The following is a 25,569-nucleotide window of genomic DNA, read 5'->3' as shown; positions in this document are numbered from 1 at the left end:
ATGAGGCAGGGAGCCCCACAGGGGCTGAGGCGGCAGGGGTCAGCCATCCCATTCCAAGCCCAGCATCTGCCATTCAGGAGATGCTAGTGACGGGATGACAGCCAGGAAGAGAGGAGCCTGGGGGCATTTGGGATCCATTCCTCATGGAATCCCAGAGAAAGAAAGAAATACATCTCCCTGGCCTGTCTTGAGGTCTCAGAGTACTTGGAGGTGGGGAAGGTGTGGATGACAAGACAATCCCATGTGGCTCTTTCTTACTGTTAATAATGGAAAGGTTTCTCAGTGATTGCTAATATTCTGCCGCCACTTACCACGCTGAGATGAACAGATACTCCTGGGTCAGGGATAGGAAGTTTGTGCAGAGTTTCAAGAAGCTCATTCCACTGACTCTCCTGAAAGAAATAAAAGGCCTAAGTAACAAAGGCAGGGCTGAGCCCTTAGTCAGAGACCTGCAGGGAGGTCTGGGCACACAACAGAAATAGGTTTGATATTCAAGTAGGGTTGGACAAAAGACACTGCTTACGGCTCAATAAAAGAGCCAAACAGATCCGCCCACACCAAGTTTGACATTTTCTACTTAGTGAGACACCTACCATGACCGCCTTTTATGGATCATATACCATAAGCTCTCAGCAAATCTATCCTCTCAACTCCATAGCAACAACTTTTAAATGCAAACAACCTCAGCTTACAGGGCGGGGGTGGTAGGGAGAAATAACGATGACACTATAGATCTTGTCTTCATCATCATTACCCTCAATTAATTTTATTGAGTGTTCACTGGATACACAGCAGCCTCCAATTATGGAAAGTTAAAAATGAACTACTACAACAGCATGGAATACAGGATGGTGGCTGTGCATTTTAATTAGTGAAACTGAGCCACAAAATGAAATGCAAAGCAGTACAAATTCTTCGACTGAAAACAGGTTCACCTTTAAAATGCTCAAAAGAACAGTTTACGGAATTATCCAAAAGCTATTTCTCCCACCCTGTGGAATTCTCTGTGCTGATAAAACAGTAATAAGCTTACATTTGTACCCACTTGGTAGGTGTTTGAGCCTCACAACTACCTCACTTTACAGGTTGAAAACTAAGGCTCCAAAGGGTAAAGGAACTTGACTCAAATCATCCAGCTGGTAAGTTGCACAGCCAGGACCTAATCACAGGTTTTCTGGGTTCAAACCCAGAGCCCTCTCCACTGTTCCACAGCTGTCTTTGTTAGTGAATTTAAAGGAGAGGGAAAAGAGGTTGGGCCCAACGTAAAATCCTGTTTCAATCTGAATTCATAAGTTACTCAAATTTCTCAGGGGGTAGAAATGAACGTGTGCAGGTACACAAGTTTAATTTTGCTCTGAAACAATCTCAAATTTACAGAATAATCACACGACAGCACAAAAAAACTTTATTTCCATTTGAGAGTGAGTTACCAACATTATGCCCCAACATCCATAAATAAAAAGGACATTCTCCTACATAACAACAATTAATCATCAAAATCAGGAAATTAACACTGAAACAACATTACCATCTAATCCTCAGTTCCCACCAAGTGTTGCCAACTGTGCCAATAATGTCCTTGGATAGCAAAATTATCCAGTTCAGAATCACATGTTGCCTTCAAATGCTGTGACTCTCTAGCTTTCATCAGTCAGGAACAGTTCCTAAGTCTTTCCTAGATTTGTATGAACCTGAGAGTGAGACCAACCATTTTGTAAAATAACACTCACTTGTTTGATGTTTTCTATTGATTCAGATTTCAATTCATCCCATTTCTGATGATGTTCACTTTAATCATTCGATTAATTCATCTGAGGTCTCTATTGTGAGATCACTCATTTTCCCTAAAGTGAATCAGCTTTACATATACATATATCCTCTCTTCTTTGGATTTCCTGTCCATTTAGGTCACCACAGAGCGTTGAGTAGAGTTCCCTGTGCGTAGGTTCTCATTAGTTATCTATTTTATACACAGTTGTGTATATATGTCAATCCCAACCTCCCAACTCATCCCACCCTCCCTTCCCACCCTGGTATCCATATGTTTGTTCTCTACATCAGTGTATCTATATTTGCTTTACAAATAAGTTTATCTGTACCATTTTTCTAGATTCCACATATAAGTGATATTATATTTGTTTTTCTATTCTGACTTACTTCACTCTGTATGAGTCTCTAGGTCCAACCACGTCTCTGCAAATGGCACGATTTTGTCCCTTTTCATGGCTAATATTCCATTGTATAAATGTGCCACATATTCTTTATCCATTCCTCTGTTGATGAACATTTAGGTTGCTTCCATGTCCTGGCTATTGTAAATAGTGCTGCAATGAACACGGGGGTGCATGTATCTATTTTTAGTTTTTTTAAGGAACCTCCATACTGTTCTCCATAGTGGCTGTACCAATTTACATTCCCAACAACACTGTAGGAGAGTCCCCTTTTCTCCAAACCCTCTCCAGCATTTACTGTTTGTAGATTTTTTGATGCTGGCCATTCTGAATGGTGTGAGGTGATACCTCATTGTAGTATGTATGTATGTATGTACGTATTTATTTATTTATGGCTGTGTTGGGTCTTCGTTGCTGTGCGCAGGCTTTCTCTAGTTGTGGTGAGTGGGGGCTACTCTTCGTTGCAGTGTGCGGGCTTCTCATTGCAGTGGCTTCTCTTGTTGTGGAGCACGGGCTCTAGGCACACGGGCTTCAGCAGCTGTGGCTCCAAGGCTCTAGAGGGCAGGCTCAGTAGTTGTGGTGCACGGGCTTAGTTGCTCCATGGCATGTGGGATCTTCTCAGACCAAGGCTCGAACCCATGTCTCCTGCATTGGCACGTGGATTCTTAACCATTGCGCCACCAGGGAAGCCCCCTCATTGTAGTTTTGACTTGCATTTCTCTAATAATTAGTGATGTCAAGCATCTTTTCGTGTGTTTGTTGGCCATCTCAATATCTTCTTTGGAGAAATGTCTATTTAGTTAGGTCTTCTGCCCATTTTTTGATTAGGTTGTTTGTTTTTTTGATATTGAGCTGCATGAGCTGTTTGTAAATTTTGGAGATTAATCCCTGTCAGTTGATTCGTTGGCAAATATCTTCTCCTATTCTGAGGGTTGTCTTTTCGTCTTGTTCATAGTTTTGTTTGCTGTGCAAAAGCTTTTAAGTTTAATTAGGTCCCATTTGTTTATTTTTCTTTTTATTTTCATTACTCTAGGAGGTGGGTCAAGAAAGATCTTGCTGCGATTTATGTCAGTGTTCTGCCTACGTTTTCCTCTAAAAGTTTTATAGTTTCTGGCCTTACATTTAGGTCTTTAATCCATTTTGGGTTTATTTTTGTGTATGGAGTTAGGGAGCGTTCTAATTACATTCTTTTACATGTAGCTGTCCAGTTTTCCCAGCACCACTTATTGAAGAGGCTGTCTTTTCTCCATTGTTTATTATGGCCTCCTTTGTCATAGATTAGGTGACCGTAAGTATGTGAGTTTATCTCTGGACTTTCTATCCTGTTCCATTGATCTATACTTCTGTTTTTGTGCCAGTTCCACACTATCTTGATTACTGTAGCTTTGTAGTATAAAGTCGGGGAGGCTGATTCCTCCAGCTCCATTTTTCTTTCTCAAGATTGCTTTAGCTATTCGGGGTCTTTTGTGTTTCCATACAAATTGTAAAATTTTTTGTTCTAATTCTGTACAAAATGCCCTTGGTAATTTGATAGGGATTGTACTGAATCTGTAGATTGCTTTGGATAGTAGAGTCATTTTCACAATATTGATCCTTCCAATCCAAGAACATGGTATATCTCTCCATCTGTTGGTATCATCTTTCATTTCTTTCATCAGTGTCTTACAGTTTTCTGCATACAGGCCTTTTGTCTCCCTAGGTAGGTTTATTCCTAGATACTTTATTCTTTTTGTTGCAGTGGTAAATGGGAATGTTTCCTTAATTTCTCTTTCAGATTTTTCATCATTAGTGTATAGGAACGCAAGGGATTTCTGTGCATTAATTTTGTACCCTGCAACTTCACCAGATTCATTGATTAGCTCTAGTAGTTTTCTGGTGGCATCTTTAGGATTCTCTATGTATAGTATCATGTCATCTGTAAACTGTGACAGTTTTACTTCTTCTTTTCCAATTTGTAATCCTTTTATTTCTTTTTCTTTCCTGATTGCCGTGGCTAGGACTTCCAAAGCTATATTGAATAAGGGTGGCAACAGTGGACATCCTTGTCTTGTTCCTGATCAAAGAGGAAATGCTTTCAGTTTTTCACCACTGAGAATGATGTTTGCTGTGGGTTTGTCATATATGGCCTTTATTATGCTGAGGTAGGTTCCCTTTATGCCCACTTTCTGGATAGTTTTTATCATAAATGGGTGTTGAATTTTGGCAAAAGATTTTTCTGTATCTATTGAGATGATCATATGGTTTTTATTCTTCAGTTTGTTAATATGATGTATCACACTGATTGATTTGTGTACATTGAAGAATCCTTGCATCCCTTGGATAAATCCCACTTGATCATGGTGCATGATCCTTTTAATGTGTTATTAGATTCTGTTTGCTAGTATTGTGTTGAGGATTTTTGCCTCTATGTTCATCAGAAAATTATGGTCTGTGATTTTCTTTTTGTGTGTGTGATATCTTTGTTTGGTTTTGGTATCAGGGTGATGGTGGCCTCATAGAATGAGCTTGGGAGTGTTCCTCTCTCTGCAATTGTTTGAAAGAGTCTGAGAAAGAAAGGTGTCAGCTCTTCTCTAAATGTTTGATAGAATTCACCAGTGAAGCCATATGGTCCTGGACTTTTGTTTGCTGGAAGATTTTTTAATCACAGTTTCAATTTCATTACTTGTGATTCGTCTGTTCATATTTTCTATTTTGTCCTGGTTCAGTCTTGGAAAGTTGTACCTTTCTAAAAATTTGTCCATTTCTTCCAGGTTGTCCATTTCATTGGCGTAGAGTGGCTTGTAGTACTCTCTTATGATACTCTGTATTTCTGTGGTGTCAGTTCTAACTTCTCCTTTTTCACTTCTAATTTTATTGATTTGAGTCCTCTCCCTTTTTTGCTTGATGAGTCTGGCTAATGGTTTATCAATTTTGTTTATCTTCTCAAAGAACAGCTTTTAGTTTCATTGATCTTTGCTATTGTTTTCTTTGTTTCTATTTCATTTATTTCTGTTCTGATCTTTATGATTTCTTTCCTTCTACTACCTTTGGGTTTTGTTTGTTCCTCTTTCTCTAGTTGCTTTAGGTGTAAGGTTAGGTTGTTTGAGATGTTTCTTGTTTCTTGAGGTGGTATTGTATTGCTATAAACTTCCCTCTTAGAACTGCTTTTCCTGCATCCCATAGGTTTTGGGTCATCATGTTTTCACTGTCATTTGTTTCTTTATTTCCTCTTTGATTTCTTCAGTGATCCACTGGTTATTTAGTAGCATGTTGTTTAGCATCCATGTGTTTGTGTTTTTTACAGTTTTTCTTTTTCCTGTAACTGATTTCTAATCTCACAGTGTTGTGGTCAGAAAAGATGCTTGATACAATTTCAATTTTCTTAAATTTACTGAGGCTTGATTTGAGACCCAAGATGTAATCGATCCTGGAGAATGTCCCATGTGCACTTGAGAAGAATGTGTATTCTGTTGCTTTTGGATGGAATGTTCTATAAATATCAAGTAAGTCTATCTTAATTGGCCTACTGTGTCATTTAAGGCTTGTGTTTCCTTATTAATTTTCTGTCTGGATGATCTGTCCATTGGTGTAAGTGGGGTGTTAAAGTCCCCCACTATTACTGAGGTACTGTCGATTTCACCTTTTATGACTGTTAGCATTTGCCTTGTGTATTGAGGTGCTCCTATGTTGGGTGCATTAATATTTACAATTGTTATATCTTCTTCGATTGATCCCTTGATCACTGCGGAGTGTCCTTCCTCGTCTCTTGTAACAGTCCTTATTTTAAAGTCTATTTTGTCAGATATGAGTATTGCTACTCCAGCTTTCTTTTGATTTCCATTTGCATGGAATATCTTTTTCCATCCCCTCACTTTCAGTCTGTATGTGTCCCTAGGTCTGAAGTGGGTCTCTTGTAGACAACATATATATGCATCTTGTTTTTTTAATCCATTCAGCCAGTCTGTGTCTTTCAGTTGGAGCATTTAATCCATTTACATAATTATCAATATGTACGTTCCTGTTGCCATTTTCTTAATTGTTTTGGGTTTGCTTTTGTAGGTCTTTTTCTTCTCTTGTGTTTCCCGCCTAGAGAAGTTCCTTTAGCATTCGTTGTAAAGTCGTAGCTTTTGCTTGCCTGTAAAGCTTTTGATTTCTCTGTCGAATCTGAATGAGAACCTTGCTGGGTAGAGTCATCTTGGTTGTAGGTTTTTCCCTTTCATCACTTTAAATATATCCTGCCACTACCTTCTGGCCTGCAGAGTTTCTGCTGAAAAATCAGCCGATAACCTTATGGGGATTCCCTTGTACGTTATTTTTTGCTTTTCCCTTGTTGCTTTTAGTTTTACTTTGTATTTAATTTTTGTTAGTTTGAATAATATGTGTCTTGGCATGTTTCTTCTTGGGTTTATCCTGTTTGGGACTCTCCGTGCTTCCTGGATTTGGGTGACTATTTCCCTTCCCATGTTAGGGAAGTTTTCAACTATAATCTCTTCAAATATTTTCTCAGACCCTCTCTCTCTTCTTCTTCTGGGACACCTATAATTTGAATGTTCGTTTGTTTAATGTTGTCCCAGAGGTCTCTGAGACTGAACTCATTTCTTTTCATTATTTTTTCCTTTATTCTGCTCCGTGGCAGTTATTTCCACTATTCTATCTTCCAATTCACTTACCCGTTCTTCTGCCTCAGTTATTCTGCTACTGATTCCTTCTAGTCTTTCATTTCAGTTATTGTGCTGTTCATCACTGTTTGTTTTTTCTTTAGTTTTTCTAGGCCGTTGTTAAGTATTTCTTGTATGATCTCGATCTCTGCCTCCATTCTATTTCTGAGATCTTGGATCATCTTTACTATCATCACTCTGAATTATTTTTCAGGTAGATTGCCTATTTCCTCTTCATTTATTTGGTCCTGTGGGTTTTTACCTTGCTCCTTTGTCTGAAACATATTTCTCTGTCAACTCATTTTGTCTAACTTACTGTGTTTGTGGTCTGCTTTCTACAGGCTGCAGGGTCTTAGCTCCTCTTGTTTCTGGTGTCTGCCCTCTGGTGGGTGAGGTTGGTCCAGGGGCTTGTGTAGGCTTCCTTGAGGGAGGGACTGGTGCCTGAGCTCTGGTGGGTGGAGCTTAGTCTTGTCCCTCTGATGGGCAGGGCTGTGTCAGGGGGTATTTTTTTGGGTGTCTGTGAGCTTAGTACGACTTTAAGCAGGCTGTCTGCTGATGGGTGGGGCTGTGTTCCTGTCTTGGTGGTTGTTTGGTCTGAGGCATCCAGCACTGGAGTCTGCAGGCAGTTGTGAGATCTTAGATCTTGGTGGAGACCTCGTGAGAGATCATGCCAATTAATATTCCCCAGGGCCGGGAATTTTCTGGCAGTCCTGGACTTAGCACTCCCACCCTAGGGGCTCAGGCCTGACCCCTGGCAGGGAAACTAAGACCCTGCAAGTTGCATGGCGTGGCTAAAAAAAGAAAAAAAAAAGGAAAGAAAAAAAGGAAAAGAGGAGAAACAGACAAACAAAACCCGAGACAAATGATAAAAACAAAGCCAAACAAAAACAAGCAAAAAAAAGGCCAAAAAACCCCCGAAAAGAAAAAACAACCAAACAACTGAACCCCAAAATGAAAACAATAAAAACAAAACTGATAAAAACAGAAAACAAAGAACAAAAAAACCCCAAAAAACACAAAACAACAAAAAAGTAAAATAAAGATAGAAAAATAAAAAATATATTTTAAAACGTTTTTCTTAAAGAACACATAAAAATAAAAACAGGGAGAGACCTCCAAGATGGCAGAGGTTTAAGAGTGGAGATCACCTTCCTCCCCACAAATACAATAGAAATACATCTACACATGGAACAACTCCTATGGAACACCTACTGAACGCTGGCAGAACACCTCAGACTTCCCCAAAGGCAAGAAACTCTCCATGTACCTTGGTAGGGCAAAAGAAAAAGGAAAAAACAGAGACAGAAGAATAGAGACAGGACCTGCACCTCGGGGAGGGAGCTGTGAAGGAGGAAAAGTTTCCATACACTGGGAAGCCCCTTCACTGGCAGAGACGGGTGGTGGGCAGGGGGGAAGCTTCAGAGCCACAGGGGAGAGTGCAGCAATAGGTGTGCACAGGGCAAAGCGGAGAGATTCCTGCACAGAGGATTGGTGCTGACCAGCACTCATCAGCCTGACAGTCTTGTCTGTTCACCGGCCAGGGCGGGTTGGGGCTGGGAGCTGAGGCTCTGGCTTCAAAGATCAGATCCCAGGGAGAGGACTGGGGTTGGCTGCATGAACACAGCCTGAAGGGGGTTAGTGTGCCACAGCTAGCTCGGAGGGAGTCCGGGAAAAAGTCTGGAACTGCCTAAGAGGCAAGAGACCATTGTTTTGGGGTGTGCAAGGAGAGGGGATACGGAGCACTGCCTAAACGAGCTCCAGAGATGGGTGCGAGCCATGGCTATCAGCGCAGACACCAGAAACAGGCATGAAACGCTAAGGCTGGTGCTGCAGCCACCAAGAAGCCTGTGTGCAAGCACAGGTCTCTATCCACACCTCCCCTCCCGGGAGCCTGTGCTCGCTGCCACTGCCAGGGTCCCATGATCTGGGGACAACTTCCCCAGGAGAACACATGGCACGCCTCAGGCTGTTGCAACATCACATCGGCCTTTACCGCTGCACACTCACCCTGCATTCCATACCCCTCCCTCCCTCCGGCCTGAATGAGTGAGAGCCCCCTAATCAGCTGCTACTTTAACCCTCACCTGTCTGAGCAAAGAACAGATATGCCCTCAGGTGACCTACATGCAGAGGCGGGGCCAAATCCAAAGTTGAACCCCAGGAGCTATGTGAACGAAAAAGAGAAAGGGAAATTTCTCCCAGCAGCCTCAGGAGCAGCGGATTAAATCTCCACAATCAACTTGATGTACCCTGCATCTCTGGAATACCTGAATAGACAAAGAATCATCCCAAACTTGAGGTGGTGGATGTTGGGAGCAACTGTAGACTTGGGGTTTGCTTTCTGCATCTAATTTATTTCTGGTTATGTTTATCTTAGTTTAGTATTTAGAGTTTATTTTCATTGGTAGATTTGTTTATTGATTTTGTTGCTCTCTTCCTTTTTTTTATATATAGATTTTTTTTTCTCTTTTTGTAAGTGAGTATGTGTATGCTTCTTTGTGTGATTTTGTCTGTATAGCTTTGCTTTTAACATTTGTCCTAGGGTTTGTTTTTTTTTTAGTATAGTTTTTAGCCCTTGTTATCATTGGCGGATTTATTTTTTGATTTGGTTGCTCTCTTCTTTCTGTTTTCTCTTTTTTTTATTACTTTTTAATTTATTAACTTTTAATATTTTTTTAAATTTTAATAACTTTATTTTCTTTCTTTCTTTCTCCCTTTTCTTCGGAGCCATGTGGCTGACACGGTCTTGGTGCTCCAGCCGGGTGTCAGGCCTGTGCCTCTGAGCAGGGAGAGCCGAGTTCAGGACATTGGTCCACCAGAGACCTCCCGGCTCCACGTAATATCAAATGGCGAAAGCTCTCCCAGAGATCTCCATCTCAACATTAAGACCCAGCTCCACTCAAAAATCAGCAAGCTACAGTGCTGGACACCCTATGCCAAACAACTAGCAAGACAGAAACACAATCCCACCTATTAGCAGAGAGGCTGCCTAAAATCATAATAAGGTCACAGACACCCCCAGAACACAGCACCAGACACGGTCCTGCTCACCAGAAAGACAAGATCCAGCCTCATCCACCAGAACACAGGCACCAGTCCCCTCCACCAGGAAGCCTACACAACCCACTGAACCAACCTTAGCCACTGGGGGCAGACACCAAAAACAACAGGAACTATGAGCCTGCAGCCTGCTAAAAGGAGACCCCAAACACAGTAAGTTAAGCAAAATGAGAAGAGACAGAAACACATAGCAGATGAAGGAGCAAGGTAAAAACCAACCAGACCAAACAAATGAAGAGAAAACAGGCAATCTACCTGAAAAAGAATTTAGAGTAATGATAGTAAAAATGATCCAAAATCTTGGAAATAGAATGGAGAAAATACAAGAAACGTTTAACAAGGATCTAGAAGAACTAAAGAGTAAACAAACAATGATGAATAACATAATAAATGAAATTAAAAATTCTCTAGAAGGAATCAATAGCAGAATAACTGAGGCAGAAGAACAGATAAGTGACCTGGAAGATAAAATAGTGGAAATAAGTTCTGCAGAGCAGAATAAAGAAAAAACAATGAAAAGAATTGAGGACAATCTCAGAGACCTCTGGGACAATATTAAATGCACCAATATTCGACTTATAAGGGCCCAGAAGAAGAAGAGAAAAAGAAAGGGACTGAGAAAATATTTCAACAGATTATAGTTCAAAACTTCCCTAATATGGGAAAGGAAATAGTCAAGTCAAGGAAGCACAGAGTCCCATACAGGATAAATCCAAGGAGAAACAGACCAAGACAGATATTAATCGAACTATCAAAAATTAAATTCAAAGAAAAAATATTAAAAGCAGCAAGGGAAGAACAACAAATAACATACAAGGGAATCCCCATAAGGTTAAAAGCTGATCTTTCAGCAGAAACTCTGCAAGACAGAAGGGAGTAGCAGGACATAGTTAAAGTGATGAAAGGGGAAAACCTACAACCAATATGACTCTACCCAGCAAGGATCTCATTCAGATTCAATGGATAAATCAAAACCTTTACAGACAAGCAAAGGCTAAGAGAATTCAGCACCACCAAACCAGCTTTACATCAAATGCTAAAGGAACTTCTCTAGGCAGGAAACACAACAGAAGGAAAAGACCTACAATAACAAACGCAAAACAATTAAGAAAATGGTAACAGGAACATACATATCGAGAACTACCTTAAATGTAATGGATTAAATGCTCCAACCGAAAGACACAGACTGGCCAAATGGATCAAAAACAAGACCGGTATATATGCTGTCTAAAAGAGACCCACTTCAGACCTAGGGACACACACAGACTGAAAGTGAGGGGATGGAAAAAGATATTTCATGCAAATGGAAATCAAAAGAAAGCTGGAGTAGCAATTCTCATATCAGACAAAATAGCCTTTAAAATAAAAATTATCACAAGAGACAAAGAAGGACACTACATACTGATCAAGGGATCAATCCAAGAAGAAGATATAACAATTGTAAATATTTATGCACCCAACACAGGAGCACCTCAATACATAAGGCAAATGCTAACAGCCATAAAAGGGGAAATCGACAGTAACACATTCATAGTAGGGGACTTTAACACCCACTTTCACCAATGGACAGATCATCCAAAATGAAAATAAATAAGGAAACACAAGCTTTAAATGATGCATTAAACAAGATGGATTTAATCGATATTTATAGGACATTCCATCCAAAAGCAACAGAATACACTTTCTTCTCAAGTGCTCATGGAACAATCTCCAGGATAGATCATATCTTGGGTCACAAATCAAGCTTTGGTAAATTTAAGAAAATTGAAACCGTATCAAGTATCTTTTCCGACAATGCTATGAGAGTAGATATCAACTACAGGAAAAAAGAAATACTTAAAAATACAAACACATAGAGGCTAAACAATACACTACTAAATAACCAAGAGATCACTGAAGAAATCAAAGAGGAAATCAAAAAATACCTAGAAACAAATGACAGTGAAAACATGATGACCCAAAATCTATGGGATGCAGCAAAAGCAGTTCTAAGACGGAAGTTTATAGCAATATAATCCTACCTCAAGAAACAAGAAACATCTCAAATAAACAACCTAACCTTAAACCTAAAGCAATTAGAGAAAGAAGGAAAAAAACCCAAAGTTATCAGAAGAAAAGAGATCATAAAGATCAGATCAGGAATAAATGAAAAAGAAATGAAGGAAACAATAGCAAAGATCAATAAAACTAAAAGCTGGTTCTTTGAGAAGATAAACAAAATTGATAAACCATTAGCCAGACTCATCAAGAAAAAAAGGGAGAAGACTCAAATCAATAGAATTAGAAATGAAGAAGGAGAAGTAACAACTGACATTGCGGAAATGCAAAGGATCATGAGAGATTACTACAAGCAACTATATGCCAATAAAATGGACAACTTGGAGGAAATGGACAAATTCTTAGAAAAGCACAACCTTCTGAGACTGAACCAGGAAGAGATAGAAAATATAAACAGACCCATCACAAGCACTGAAATTGAAACAGTGATTAAAAATCTTCCAACGAACAAAAGCCCAGGACTGGATGGCTTCACAGGCGAATTCTATCAAACCTTTAGAGAAGAGCTAACACCCATCCTTCTCAAACTCTTCCAAAATATAGTAGAGGGAGGAACACTCCCAAACTCATTCTACGAGGCCACCACACCCTGATACCAAAACCAGGCAAAGATGTCACAAGGAAAGAAAACTACAGGCCAATATCACTGATGAACATAGATGCAAAAATCCTCAACAAAATACTAGCAAACAGAATCCAAGAGCACATTAAAAGGATCATATACCGTGATCAAGTGGGGTTTATCCCAGGAATGAAAGGATTCTTCAATATATGCAAATCAATCAATGTGATAAACCATATTAAAAAACTGAAGGAGAAAAACCATATGATCATCTCAATAGATGGAGAAAAAGCTTTCGACAAAATTTACGATAAAAACCCTCCAGAAGGTAGGCACAGAGGGAACTCACCTCAACATAATAAAGGCCATATATGACAAACCAACAGCCAACATCATTCTCAATGGTGAAAAACTGAAACCATTTCCTCAGAAACAAGACAAGGTTGTCGACTCTCACCACTATTATTCAACATAGTTTTGGAAGTTTTAGTCACAGCAATCAGAGAAGAAAAAGAAACAAAAGGAATCCAAATCGGAAAAGAACAAGTAAAGCTGTCACTGTTTGCAGATGACATGATACTATACATAGAGAATCCTAAAGATGCCACCAGAAAACTACTAGAGCTAATCAATGAATTTGGTAAAGTAACAGGATACAAAATTAATGCACAGAAATTTCTGGCATTCCTATACACTAATGATGAAAAATCTGAAAGAGAAATTAAGGAAACACTCCCATTTACCACTGCAACAAAAAGAATAAAATACCAGGAATAAACCTACCTAAGGAGACAAAAGACATGTATGCAGAAAACTGTAAAACACTGATGAAAAAAATTAAAGATAATACAAACAGATGGAAAGATATACAATGTTCTTGGATTGGAAGAATCAACATTGCAAAAATGACTATACTACCCAAAGCAATCTACAGATTCAATGCAATCCCTATCAAACTACCAATAGCATTTTTCACAGAACTAGAACAAAAAATTTCACAATTTGTATGGAAACACAAAAGACCCCGAATAGCCAAAGCAATCTTGAGAAAGAAAATCGGAGCTGGAGGAATCAGGCTCCTTGACTTCAGACTATACTACAAAGCTACAGTAATCAAGACAGTATGATACCGGCACAAAAACAGAAATATAGATTAATGGAACAGGATAGAAAGCCCAGAAATAAACCCATGCACGAATGGTCACCTTATTTTTGATAAAGGAGGCAAAAATATACAATGGAGAAAAGACAGCCTCTTCAATAAGTGGTGCTGGGAAAACTGGACAGCTACATGTAAAAGAATTAAATTAGAACACTCCCTAACACCATACACAAAGATAAACTCAAAATGGATTAAAGACATAAATGTAAAGCCAGACACTATAAAACTCTTGGAGGAAAACATAGGCAGAACACACTATGACATAAATCACAGCAATATCTTTTTTGACCCACCTCCTAGAGAAATGGAATAATAACAAAAATAAACAAATGGGACCTAATTAAACTTAAAAGCTTTTTGCACAGCACAGGAAACCATAAACAAGATGAAAAGACAGCCCTCAGAATGGGAGAAAATATTTGCAAATGAAGCAATTGACAAAGGATTAATCTCCAAATTTACAAGCAGCTCATGCAGCTCAATATCAAAAAAAACCAAACAACCCAATCCAAAAATGGGCAGAAGACCTAAATAGACATTTCTCCAAAGAAGATATACAGATTGCCAACAAACACATGAAAGGATGCTCAACATCACTAATCATTAGAGAAATGAAAATCAAAACTACAATGAGGTATCACCTCACACCAGTCAGAATGGCCATCATCAAAAAGTCTACAAACAATAAATGCTGGAGAGGGTGTGGAGAAAAGGGAACCCTCCTGCACTGTTGGTGGGAATGTACATTGACCCTGCCACTAGGGAGAACAGTATGGAGGTTCCTTAAAAAACTAAAAATAGGGCTTCCCTGGTGGCGCAGTGGTTGAGAGTCCGCCTGCCGATGCAGGGGACATGGGTTCATGCCCCAGTCTGGGGGGATCCCACATGCCGCGGAGTGGCTGGGCCCGTGAGCCATGGCCTCTGAGCCTGTGCGTCCGGAGCCTGTGCTCCACAACGGGAGAGGCCATAACAGTGAGTGCGAGGCCCGCGTACAGCAAAAAAAAAAAAACTAAAAATAGAACTACCATATGACCCATCAATCACACTACTGGGCATATACCTTGAGAAAACCATAATTCAAAAACAGTCATGTACCACAGTGTTCATTGCAGCTCTATTTACAATAGCCAGGACATGGAAGCAATCTAAGTGTCCATCGACAGATGAATGGATTTGGCACACATATACAATGGAATATTACTCAGCCATAAAAAGAAACAAAATTGAGTTATTTGTAGTGAGGTGGATGGACCTAGAGTCTGTCATACAGAGTGAAGTCAAAAAGAGAAAAACAAATACTGTATGCTAACACATATAAATAGAATCTAAAAAAAAAAAAAAAGGTTCTGACTAACCTAGGGGCAGGACAGGAATAAAGACGCAGACGTAGAGAATGGACTTGAGGACACGGGGAGGGGGAAGGGTAAGCTGGGACAAAGAGAGAGTGGCATGGACATATATACACTACCAAATGTAAAACAGATAGCTAGTGGGAAGCAGCCGCATAGCACAGGGAGATCAGCTAGGTGCTTTGTGACCACCTACAGGGGTGGGATAGGAAGGGTGGGAGGGAGACGCAAGAGGGAGGAGATATGGGGATATATGTATAAGTATAGCTGATATACTTTGTTATAAAGCAGAAACTAACACACCACTGTAAAGCACTTATACTCCAATAAAGATGTTAAAAAAAATAAAATAAAAATAAATAAAACAACAACAGAACAAAATGAAACCAAAAACACATATTTTCCTGGGGCCTCCGCAGTCAGTGTCTTTGCCCCCACAGTGAGCCACAGCACCCCCCGCCTCTCCAGGAGGCCCTCCAATACCTTTAGGCAGGTCTCTGGGCCCGCTGTGGGCACAGTGGGGGCAGCTCAGGCTCTGGCCTGGTCCAACTCCCGCGTGCACTTGCCCCCAAAGTCCACAGCTGCTAAAGCTAGACCAGTCTTAGTGGTGGGAGAACTCATTGTCCCTTCAGATATTCCACAGACGCAGGTTTTACCAAGCCAATCGCGGGGATTTAATCTGCAGCTTGTGCAGTTGCAGGGAGAGATTTCTGTTTCTCTGCCTTCATTGCACAGCCCCTTGGAGTCAGCTTTGGTTTTGGTCCCACCTGTGCCTCTGCATGTGGGACACCCTCAGGCATCTGGTCCTCGCCCAGGTGAGAGGGGGCGGAAGCAGCAGCTGACTGGGGCACACTTGCTTGGCTCAGGCCGCGGAGGGATAAGGCGGCCACAAGTGGGGTGCATGCGCTTCCTCCAATGGGATCCCCTTCTAGTGCCTGCAGGGGCGAGACTGGCAGGAAGTTGCAACAGACTGGGGCGTGCTCGCTCCGGTGGGAGTCCCTCCCAGCTCCTGCGGAGGCAGGGGCTGGTGTGTGGGGAGAGAGTCCGAAGATGGCGGCGCTGCGCACTGTGTGCCACTCAACAATGGCGCCTCGCTTCCAAGGCAAACCACTCTTCCTCCAGAAGTGTTTCTGGCCGCGGAGCCCCTCACTCCCATCCCCTCAGGTTGTCTCCACACAGCTGAGCTCCTCACTCCAGTCCCTTCCGCCTGTCTCCATGCAGCCAATAGCAGTTCTCACCCTGGGTCCGCTCTCCTAACCCCACGCTTTAGCACTCAGCACCTGCCTGCCTTTGCCGATTCCTGTCTCAGGCTGGGGCGCCCAGGGCTGATTCCCAAGGAGGCTTTGGTGGGGGCAGCGCTCAGGATCCCGGAGCCTGCGCAGGCAGAGGAGGCCTTGGCTTGAGGGAAGGGCAATCCTGCTCAGATGGGTGACCCTCCCAGTGCCCGTGGAGGCAGGGGCCGATGGGTGGGGAAGGGGGTTGCCCTGGCCGCCCTGCCCCCTGTGCACCACTCAACAATGGCGCCTTGCTTCTATGGTGGCCTGGGCTTCCGCAAACTTGCCCGGTTGTGGAGTTCCTTACTCCCGTCCCTTCAGGCTGTCTCTTCACAGACAACAGCTGTCCCCTCCGTGGGTCCACTCTCCAAACCCACTTTCCAGCACCCAGCACCCCTCCATACCAGGAGACACACGACTCAGGCTGGGGTGCGCAGGGCTGCAGCAGAGACCACGCACGCACATCTTACTCTCTCTCCTGCCTTCCACAGACCGGTTGCTGCATTCCCCTCCGATGCCCTGAAGCTCCCTCTCTGTCCCAGCTGATTTACCTGCCCTGAGGGGGTTTCTCTGAGTGCAGGAACCTCTCCTCACCTTCAGCTCCCCACCAGGGGTGCTGGTCCCTTTCTGTTTCTTCTTTTTTTCTTTCTTTCGTCCTACCCGGTTGCGTGGGGATTTTTCTGGTCCTTTTAGGTGTCCGAAGTCTTCCACTAGTGTTCAGCAGGTGCTCTGTGAGAACTGTTCCATTTGTAGATGTATCTTGATGTCCTTATGAGGAGAGGTGAATTCTACGTCCTCCTCTTCCGCTATCCTGATTCCTCCCCTCTCTCCATCATGTTTTGAGCACTACATTACTTCTGGCAGAAAAAGGTATTACAGACTCATACTTTTCCCTGCCTCAGCTCTGGAACTAGACATTTCTTCAGGGAGTCCTGGCTCCTTTTAGTAGGAAATGAATTTAGAAACCAAGATTTGGGCACTTTGGTGTGCTCATTCCTACCTGTGTATAGTTGACCCCAGACCCTTTCCATGGATAGAGACAGGGAATCTCTCTCTCTCTCTCTCTCTCTCTCACACACACACACACACACACAGACCTACAATACACAGTTACATCTCTGTTTTCTATATCACATATGTTGAAAGCCATGGGTTCATACCCATGGCTCTAATTCTAATCCAACATGGGAATCATTCTAGTTTCCTCCCTTTACAAATTTGTAACAATAAGCTAACAAAAGTGAAAAATCCTGCCCCTATTTTCTTAATATATTTACTTGCTTGTATGTAAGCAATCTTTTTTCACTGCCCCTACCTCCCTCTCCATCTAGATGCCCTCCTTGCCCTGCTCGAACATTGACATCCAATGCTAGGCCACCAATGTCTGCCCTCCCTCCCTCAGACCTCCCACCAATAAAAAATGCCCTCCTCACCCCAGGCTCCAACACCCTAGTGTTGGGCCACTGCTGCTGTCGTCCTTCCCACGTGGCTCCTCTAGATCCCACTGAAGTTCTGATATCTGGTGCCCAGATGATGCCAAGCCACTGTCACCACTGTTCCACATAAATAAATGCCTCACTCCTCAGCCTCCAACACCCTCAGCCAGGTTGCTCTCTGGCTTAGATGCCCTCCTCACCCTCTGCCATCCCTTCCATAGGGATGCCATCATTGCCCTATTCAGGGCCTGATAACCCTGTTGTGTCAGTGAATTAAATAGACACTCTCATAATGTAGCTTAGGCTCAGGCACTCCATGCTGAGCCATCATGGTCACTCCCCACGCCTCCAGCTGAAGCCTACCTACCCTGCCCAACTTTCCCAATGACTTCTGGACTTGGGGAAGGGATTCTGTTTTTTTAATGAAAGCTCTTTCCTCATGTTCTAGTCTGATAACCCACACCTTGCAAACAATTAAGCCAGTTGTAGGCAGACTACCTATCATCTGTGTCATAATTCCTTTAACCAGAAGAAATTTAATAAAAAGAGTCCTCTGTATAAGGGAAACAGACTTCACTAAAACACATCACTGATCTCAGTCCTTAACACTCCAAGAGGCAGGGTCCTTATCTGGGGCAACAGCGCAGAGGATGGATACACCAATTTTACAGGGTAATAATCCTATCTCCCCTATGCATAGTTTGTACCTACCCAATCTTTCCTGTATCCCAAGACATGTTTTCCAAAGTCTAGTACATTTTTTTTTAACTGACTGGAGCTTATGTATGGGAGAAAAAAAATGTGAGTTAACTTCCAATTCTAAGACTGTTAAGAGCTTACATGCTATATAATTTTATTTACTAAAGACCCCTTTCAATTTTGAATGAAAAACTGAATGTTTGACAAAAGTGAACTGTGAATCAGCAATCAACAGACAGACCCAAGGTGGCCTCTTAACTCATTCATCAAAGAGTACATCACTTCTTTTAGGACAGAATTCCCTGATATCTAAGTGTCCTTTCAGAGTGAGTGTAGTGATCTAGGGAGCCATTTCTATTAGTTATTCCTTCCATTTACTGTGGTCTCTGGAATACATTTGCCGGTAAGTAAATCTAACCTAAAGATTTATCCATTACTCACACAATTTCCACCTTTTCTCCAAAAACAGCATTTCCCAAAGTATGTTCCAGGAAACACTGGCATCTCAGAATGTTAATACTTGTCATGGAATTAAAAGCATATGGGGCCAAATAAGTTGGGAATATTTGGGTGATACAGATTTCTCCACTGTAGGACTTTTCAGAGCCTATATTACATGAATCTTAAGGAGACAAAGATGGGACACAGCTTTCCCTTTCCGTGACCCAGTATCACTCAACTATGGTAACCCTTTTTTTTTTTCTTTCGGTACGCGGGCCTCTCACTGTTATGGCCTCTCCCGTTGCGGAGCACAGGCTCCGGACGCGCAAGCTCAGCGGCCATGGCTCACGGGCCCAGCCGCTCCGCGGCATGTGGGATCTTCCCGGACCGGGGCACAAACCCGTGTCCCCTGCATCGGCAGGCAGACTCTCAACCACTGCACCACGAGGGAAGCCCCTGGTAACCCTTTTTGAATGGAGCATTTCTTAGAATTAATGTTCTGTAGAAAATATGATGAAAAAAATTCTCTAACATTTAATAATAATATATCTCTTTAATTAAAAATCTTAGGCCATTTACAAAAAAGGAAAATATAAGAAGTTAGATATATGGACAAATATTCAACTTACTAATAATCAAAGAAATGCAATTAAAACAATGAGAACTGTTCACTTGTCAAGAACACAATGAATTCAACAAATGATACTGGTGAGAGTATGGTGACCCAGGCACTCTTGTACATTGCCAGTAAAGGGTATCTACCTTCTAAGAAAACAGTACAATTCTTTTGGAAAGCAGTTTGGCAAATGTTTTTGAAATGTTTATGTCCACTAAACTTAAAATGGCCCATCTGAGATTCTCTTCTTAAGGAAACACTCCAAAATGAAGAAAATGTTTTATGCTCAAAGATGCTAATAGCTATACTTATAATAGTGAAAAAAAATCCCAAATAATGAAAATTTCCAGTAATAGGGAAATGTCTCAGTAAACCAAGGTACATGGTACATGATATGCAGCCATGAAAAAGATTTACAACGTTTTCATTAGCATGGGCGAAATGCTTCTATTATTACGGTACCTAAAAACTGTGGGCGTCAAAAGTCTAAATACAGATCCAGTTGCCCCTTGACGCCCATGGAGGATACTTCAACATACCATTTCTTCCAAAAGCACAGTGAGGTAGAGCTGAACTTTTAAAGTGATTTTCAGACCCTTAAAAAAATTACTGTAAAAGCACAAGAAAGCCCTACTGAAATGGGAACTGGGACAGCTGGTTAGGTCACTTGCCAGGTAAGTGTTTTACTCACAATACCCAGCAATTCAAATTTGTGCCTCAGCAAAATTATTATTTAATACATACGATGAACTTGTGGAGCTGCTTGGGAATGTAAGAGGGTGACTATTAACTCTGAATGCTAAGGGTCTATTATTATTTATTTAATTCAAAAAGTAAGGGAAGAAAACATCCCAAAATGCTAGCAATATTTGTTTGGTGGGGGGAGGGGACGGGGGAGGGACACATATTAGGAGTGATTTTTCTCTTCCTTCCTACTGCTTTCTGAATTTTCCAAACTTTCTGTAACGGGAATGCATTACTTTTTTAGTAACCGTTTTAGTGAAATACAAGGCAGCAAAGTTAAAGTTTACTTGTTAAAAAGAATAAAATAAAAGGCAAATACCTGTCCTTTTGTCGTGTAATCTGCCAAGATGTTAAGCAGCTTATAAAATACTTCGAACCAGGGGAGATAGCTGGGGGAAGAAGAGGAAACACATGGAATATTAGTACGCAGGTCAAAAACTTTAACCAGGAGCTAATTCAAGATGGTACATTTCGGTTTCTCTCTACATCGTGAAGAGCCTTCCTGTCATAGGCTGTGCTGGAAATGCAGACTGGTAAAATGTTAATTATTTCTGAGATTTTAAAAATTGCCTGTGTAAGGCAGAAGATTGAATGTCCATTATAAATTATTCCCATGCCTCAGAGCTAGAACAGGTTCACAGAGAAGAAATTCAAAGCAGACTCTGCAATCAGGAACCATCTCTGAATAGCCCCCCAGGCCCCACACCCACCCCTTCCAGGAAAGCTTCTGTTCAAGTTTCTCATGATTGGACACACACAGCCACACACACATACAGCACTTCCACTGCTGCCATGTGCAAGGTGTCTCAAAGGCCCCATGAGCCTGAAACCACTCATCAAACCTTCTATTACAATGCACCCTTCCCCGTACTTACTGCAGAAAGAGCTCTAACTCTGCACTCCACCCTGCCCTCCACCGGGTTCTGAACATCATGTCCCTTAACTCTGATGAGAGCCCGGTCCTGACCTTACTCCACCCTCTGTGTGGCTCATAGAATGGTCTTTCTAAAGTGCGAATCTAAGTGGCACATTGGATTAAATTCCTGCAGTGGTGCCCCATCACTACGGGACTTCTTAGGACGGTGTTCAAGGCTCCTCTGTCAGGTCCTTGACTGTGTCTCCGGCTGTCCTCGCCCTGCAGCCCACATACATACTCCTCTCATTGTAGCCACGCTCCGAGGAATGTCCAGGCATCCTCAAGCCTGCCAGAGCTTACACTGCATACACTTGGCACTTTTCTCCCTCTGACCCTCATGATCTAGTCTAGCTGATTTCTACTCATCCTCCTAACAGTTCCCCCACCACCCGCCTCTCATGCCCTAATTCCCTTTTTTCTGTGCTGCCCTGTCACGTGCAAACTCAGTCCACACACCATGTGGCACTCAATGGCGTGTCTGTCTTCCCGGCAGACTGAGCATGACGAAGAGGAAGGATCACATCTTTCTTTACTTTGTCTTCCCAGGACCAAGCATGGAGCCTAGCAGACCCTCAGGGCTCAGTGTTGATAGAACAAACAAAACCAAACAAAGACTAACAACGAAGGTGCATTGTTGCTATAGAATTATTGTTGAAACATACCCCTACTCCCAAGAAGTTTTTTCACTTAAAATTTAAATGAATTTGTTCTCCATAAGAAACTTTTCCAAAGCAATATCAAATACTCATGTGGGAAGAGCGTCATGCCAAGCGCTTGCCGTCCTGCTCACATCTGCCCTGCTGCGCTAACAGTGTCCGTTACTGACTGATAGAGTGGAGCACTGACTCCATCCTGCCAAGCAGAGGGAAATCAGCGCCCTGGACAGATTACCAGCTGTACCGCTGAGGGTAATAAATGAAGTGAGAGGCAATAGAGAGGACAGATAAAGCGCACAGTTCTCTGTCATTAACGTCTGTCTGAAGCCAGCATATGCTACTGTAAAATTTAAGTAGCTTATCACAATATACTGATAAGCAACTTAACTTTTCACTTCTATGACAGTATTATCACTTATGTTAATATGTTTCAATCAGCTCTGGCAGCTGCATATTGATTATTACAGAGCAAATGGCTGCTGCCACTTTACACAGCATTTGCTTTGGCAGAGTAATGTAAACATTCAAGAGGGATTAGGGAGGAGATAAGTTTCTCCCTTCCTACTCTGATAAATAAACCTCGGCTGAGCTAAAAGCCATTATAGAAGGAACAATAAATCCCCTCAGAAGAAAACTCCTGCCCAGATTAGAGGACTGGTAGCAAACAAATTCAACCAAGGATTACAAATATCTTTTTTTTTTCCCCTGAAAGAAAAAAATACCACTAGTTAAATCCAGCAGGAAGGGGTCGAGGGGAAGCAAGAAGAGAAAATATTTTCTTGTAAAGAAACCATGGCTTCAAGTAAATGAGGGAAAAGCTGAAGTTATTTTAGGAAGTCCTGATCAAGTGACTTAAGACAGGCTGGCTTTTCTGATAACTTAGGACTGTGTTATGTAGGAAGCAGTTTTGGCCACTAGGTTCAACTGACCAACATAGTTTGGGCCCAGAACCTCACACCTCCGCGTCCTCTCGGGCTGTGAGGATGCAGGAGGTTGACATGGTACGGCCACCCAGCCCGCAGCAGACTGTGCCCAGGTTCTCACACTCAGCCTCGACCTCACCAAATCGATTCTTTTTGGCTACGCTAAGCAGAACCCTCAGCCATGGGAGGTTTTGTAGTTACCCTGGAAATCAGCCATCTCTTTCTTCCTTCAGCCTGACTGGACACAACTGTTCCCCACATGTTGTCCCCTGTGCACTGACAGATGAATATCTAGTGATGGCAGTGTTAAGGTCTTGAAACCAAAACCCAGCTGTCTTCTTCAAAGGATCCCTCTTTTCCCCTGTTGGGAGGCCAGGGTTCACAGCTGAACTTTATCCAGTGGCGTTTCCTGTACTGCTTCATTAGTGCGGACACGACAGCTTCACGCTGCCTGCAAGGGTGCAGGTGAGGATATGGAGACCCTCCACTCCATTCTGTGCCTGTCTGTCAGCATGGAGTAAACACTACTTCCCAACCCAGAGACAGGAAACAAACACTCCATTACGCTGCTCCTCCCGGGACAGCTAAAGGAGTTCCAAACATCTCGGCGCCTGCTCAACTTGCTACCTTAATGCAACCGCTCGAGTTTGCAATGCAGAGCATCAACATGTGGTAGGCTCAGTCCAGGGGCCAAAAATCCCAACCACAAAGGGTCCCTGCAAGAAGGCCACGGTCCTACGTGGGAAAAAGACATATACAACAAGGACTAGTAGTTTAGGTGGGGGAGCTGGAATTCTTTCCCAAGTGTTTTGTTTAGCGTAGGCTTTTGGATCAAATTATTAAATTAAAAGGAGCATTATCATGACCCAATCAGCAGAGCCTTGATGGGAAAAAGCCAAAATGGGAAAAGTCTGCTTCCCAGGTGCCGGCCTTGATCCAAGATTCTCTTGCCAAATCATAGGTCAGGTAACTTTGTCCCAGGGTCTGTCCTTACTCCCTGACCTGAAAGTCAAATGAAGAGGCTTTTGTTTCGTGTGAGGCAATATAAATTCTTAAACTTGAGAAGAGCTCAGGCAGCACTCAAGTATTCCTACACACATGACCTCACTAATGTGGGCTATCACAAGCCTTTGTGTGAAGTGCAGGGGCAGGTCCCAGAGATTGCACATAGAGTCAAATGGCTCACAGTCAAAATCACCTGTAAAAATGCCCTTAAGATGACTCCAATGTACAGCAGACTTGGTTTGTATAGAAACAAAGCAGATGGCCCAAGTTTGGGGGACCTATTGAATGAAAACTGCCTCTGTTCAAATCTGTCAGCTTGGTGAGCTGCTTACCCTCCAGGTGAACTTAGGAACTGAGTCCAACAGAGGATAGATAGATGACTCACTTTTCTAATCTCACTCCACTGAACGGACTTTCAGTATAATCATTCCCATACATGTACGAGTGACCTGGAATAGTGTGTATATGATGGGATTCCACTCCAGTGTCTTAAGTACTAAAATAGAAAACCATTACAAATTTTAAAAAGCTCTCCCACTTCACTTGCTAATAGTTTAGTTCAAAGCCATTAAATGAGCCCAAGCAAGGTAGAGGGTGTGTGTGTGTGTGTGTGTGTGTGTGTGTGTGTGTGTGTGTGTGTGTGTGTGTGTGTGTGTGTGTGTGTGTGTGTGTGTGTGTGTGTGTGTGTGTGTGTGTGTGTGTGTGTGTGTGTGTGTGTGTGTGTGTGTGTGTGTGTGTGTGTGTGTGTGTGTGTGTGTGTGTGTGTGTGTGTGACAGAGAGAGACAGAGACAGAGAGAGACAGAGAGAGAGAGATGGGGTGCAATGGTGGCAGAAGTGGACCAAGTCGAGAAAGGTGACCACCTGGGAGAAGAGCAGTCGTGAGCAGGATGTCACAGCACAAGCATGGAGAGGATGATATCCCCCAGATGGAACAAACTGGCACAGAGTTTTGGAGCCCAAGCGGGGTGAGGAGGGTTCCCTGGTAAGGAAAAGTCAGGGCTCCAGGAGGATAAGGAGGGTGTCTACACAGGAGGTGGCCTGGCTTGCAGTGTCAGAACTCAAAAGGGGTAAGAAGGGTGTATAAGTAGGGGAAAGGCCTGGCACTGGGTAACGAAAGCATCTATGTCAGTAGAAAGAAGTTGACTAGAGTAGTATTAGAACCCAAGAGGATTAAAAAAGAGCATCTGGAAGGCAGTCCAGTGTGGGATGCCAGAGCCTAAGTGGACAGGAGGGCTTCCATGAAGGATGGCCAGGCAGAGTCCAAGCAGTTGAGAAGGATGTCCATGGCAGGAGGAGACAGCAGTGATTGCCTTGCCTACAATGTCAGAGTTCAAATGGGGTGAGGATAGCAGCCACAGAGGAGGGGGGCTACAAAAGAGGGAGACTGGTTACACACAGGGGAATAGATCAAGACTGATCAAGTAAGTAAATATATAATGAAAACCAAGCTCATTACTATTAGAGAAGAGAGTTACAAATATGAATAGGGAGAAAATAAGAATGAACCCTACCACACTGAACTGGAATTACATGTAACTATGTGAAATCATGGAGAGAGAGAAAAGAAATACAAATACAAATGTATGTATGTACATTATTACAGATATTACAGACACATATACAGGTACATATATTCTCTAGCTCTAGCCACTGAAGGGCCTGGCACAGACATCCCAATTATAATAAGCACACTTAATGCCCAAATCCTGGCTTCTAAGTACCATTCTCCACTAGAAGGAACCAGGGCTCCTGGAAGAAATGTCTGATTCCAGGGCCAGGGCTGGGAAATACCTTGTGCTAGAAAAAAGGCAGTGCTCAACATATGCTTAGGACATACCAATGGGACACAAAAGCTAGTA

The 25,569-nt window shown here is 42.4% G+C and overlaps 1 protein-coding gene across 6 annotated transcripts in view; it reads right to left on the bottom strand.

The window, feature by feature from the left end:
- DENND1A (DENN domain containing 1A) overlaps window positions 1–25,569 on the bottom strand; it is a 542,774-nt gene that overhangs the window by 262,599 nt on the left and 254,606 nt on the right. For all 6 annotated transcript variants that reach the window (XM_081236287.1, XM_081236288.1, XM_081236291.1 and 3 more), the window contains 2 exons: window positions 20,529–20,598; window positions 312–392 (listed from right to left, as the gene is read on the bottom strand). In XM_081236287.1, the coding sequence (XP_081092413.1) occupies window positions 312–392; window positions 20,529–20,598 (151 nt within the window). The remainder of the gene's footprint in view (window positions 1–311; window positions 393–20,528; window positions 20,599–25,569) is intronic.

This window comes from Mesoplodon bidens (genome assembly GCF_964165515.1).
Source record: "Mesoplodon bidens genome assembly, chromosome: 6".
Taxonomy (NCBI): Eukaryota; Metazoa; Chordata; class Mammalia; order Artiodactyla; family Ziphiidae; genus Mesoplodon; species Mesoplodon bidens.
The sequence above is the reverse complement of the archived record's forward strand: the minus strand, read 5'-3'. Positions and strand labels throughout refer to the sequence as shown.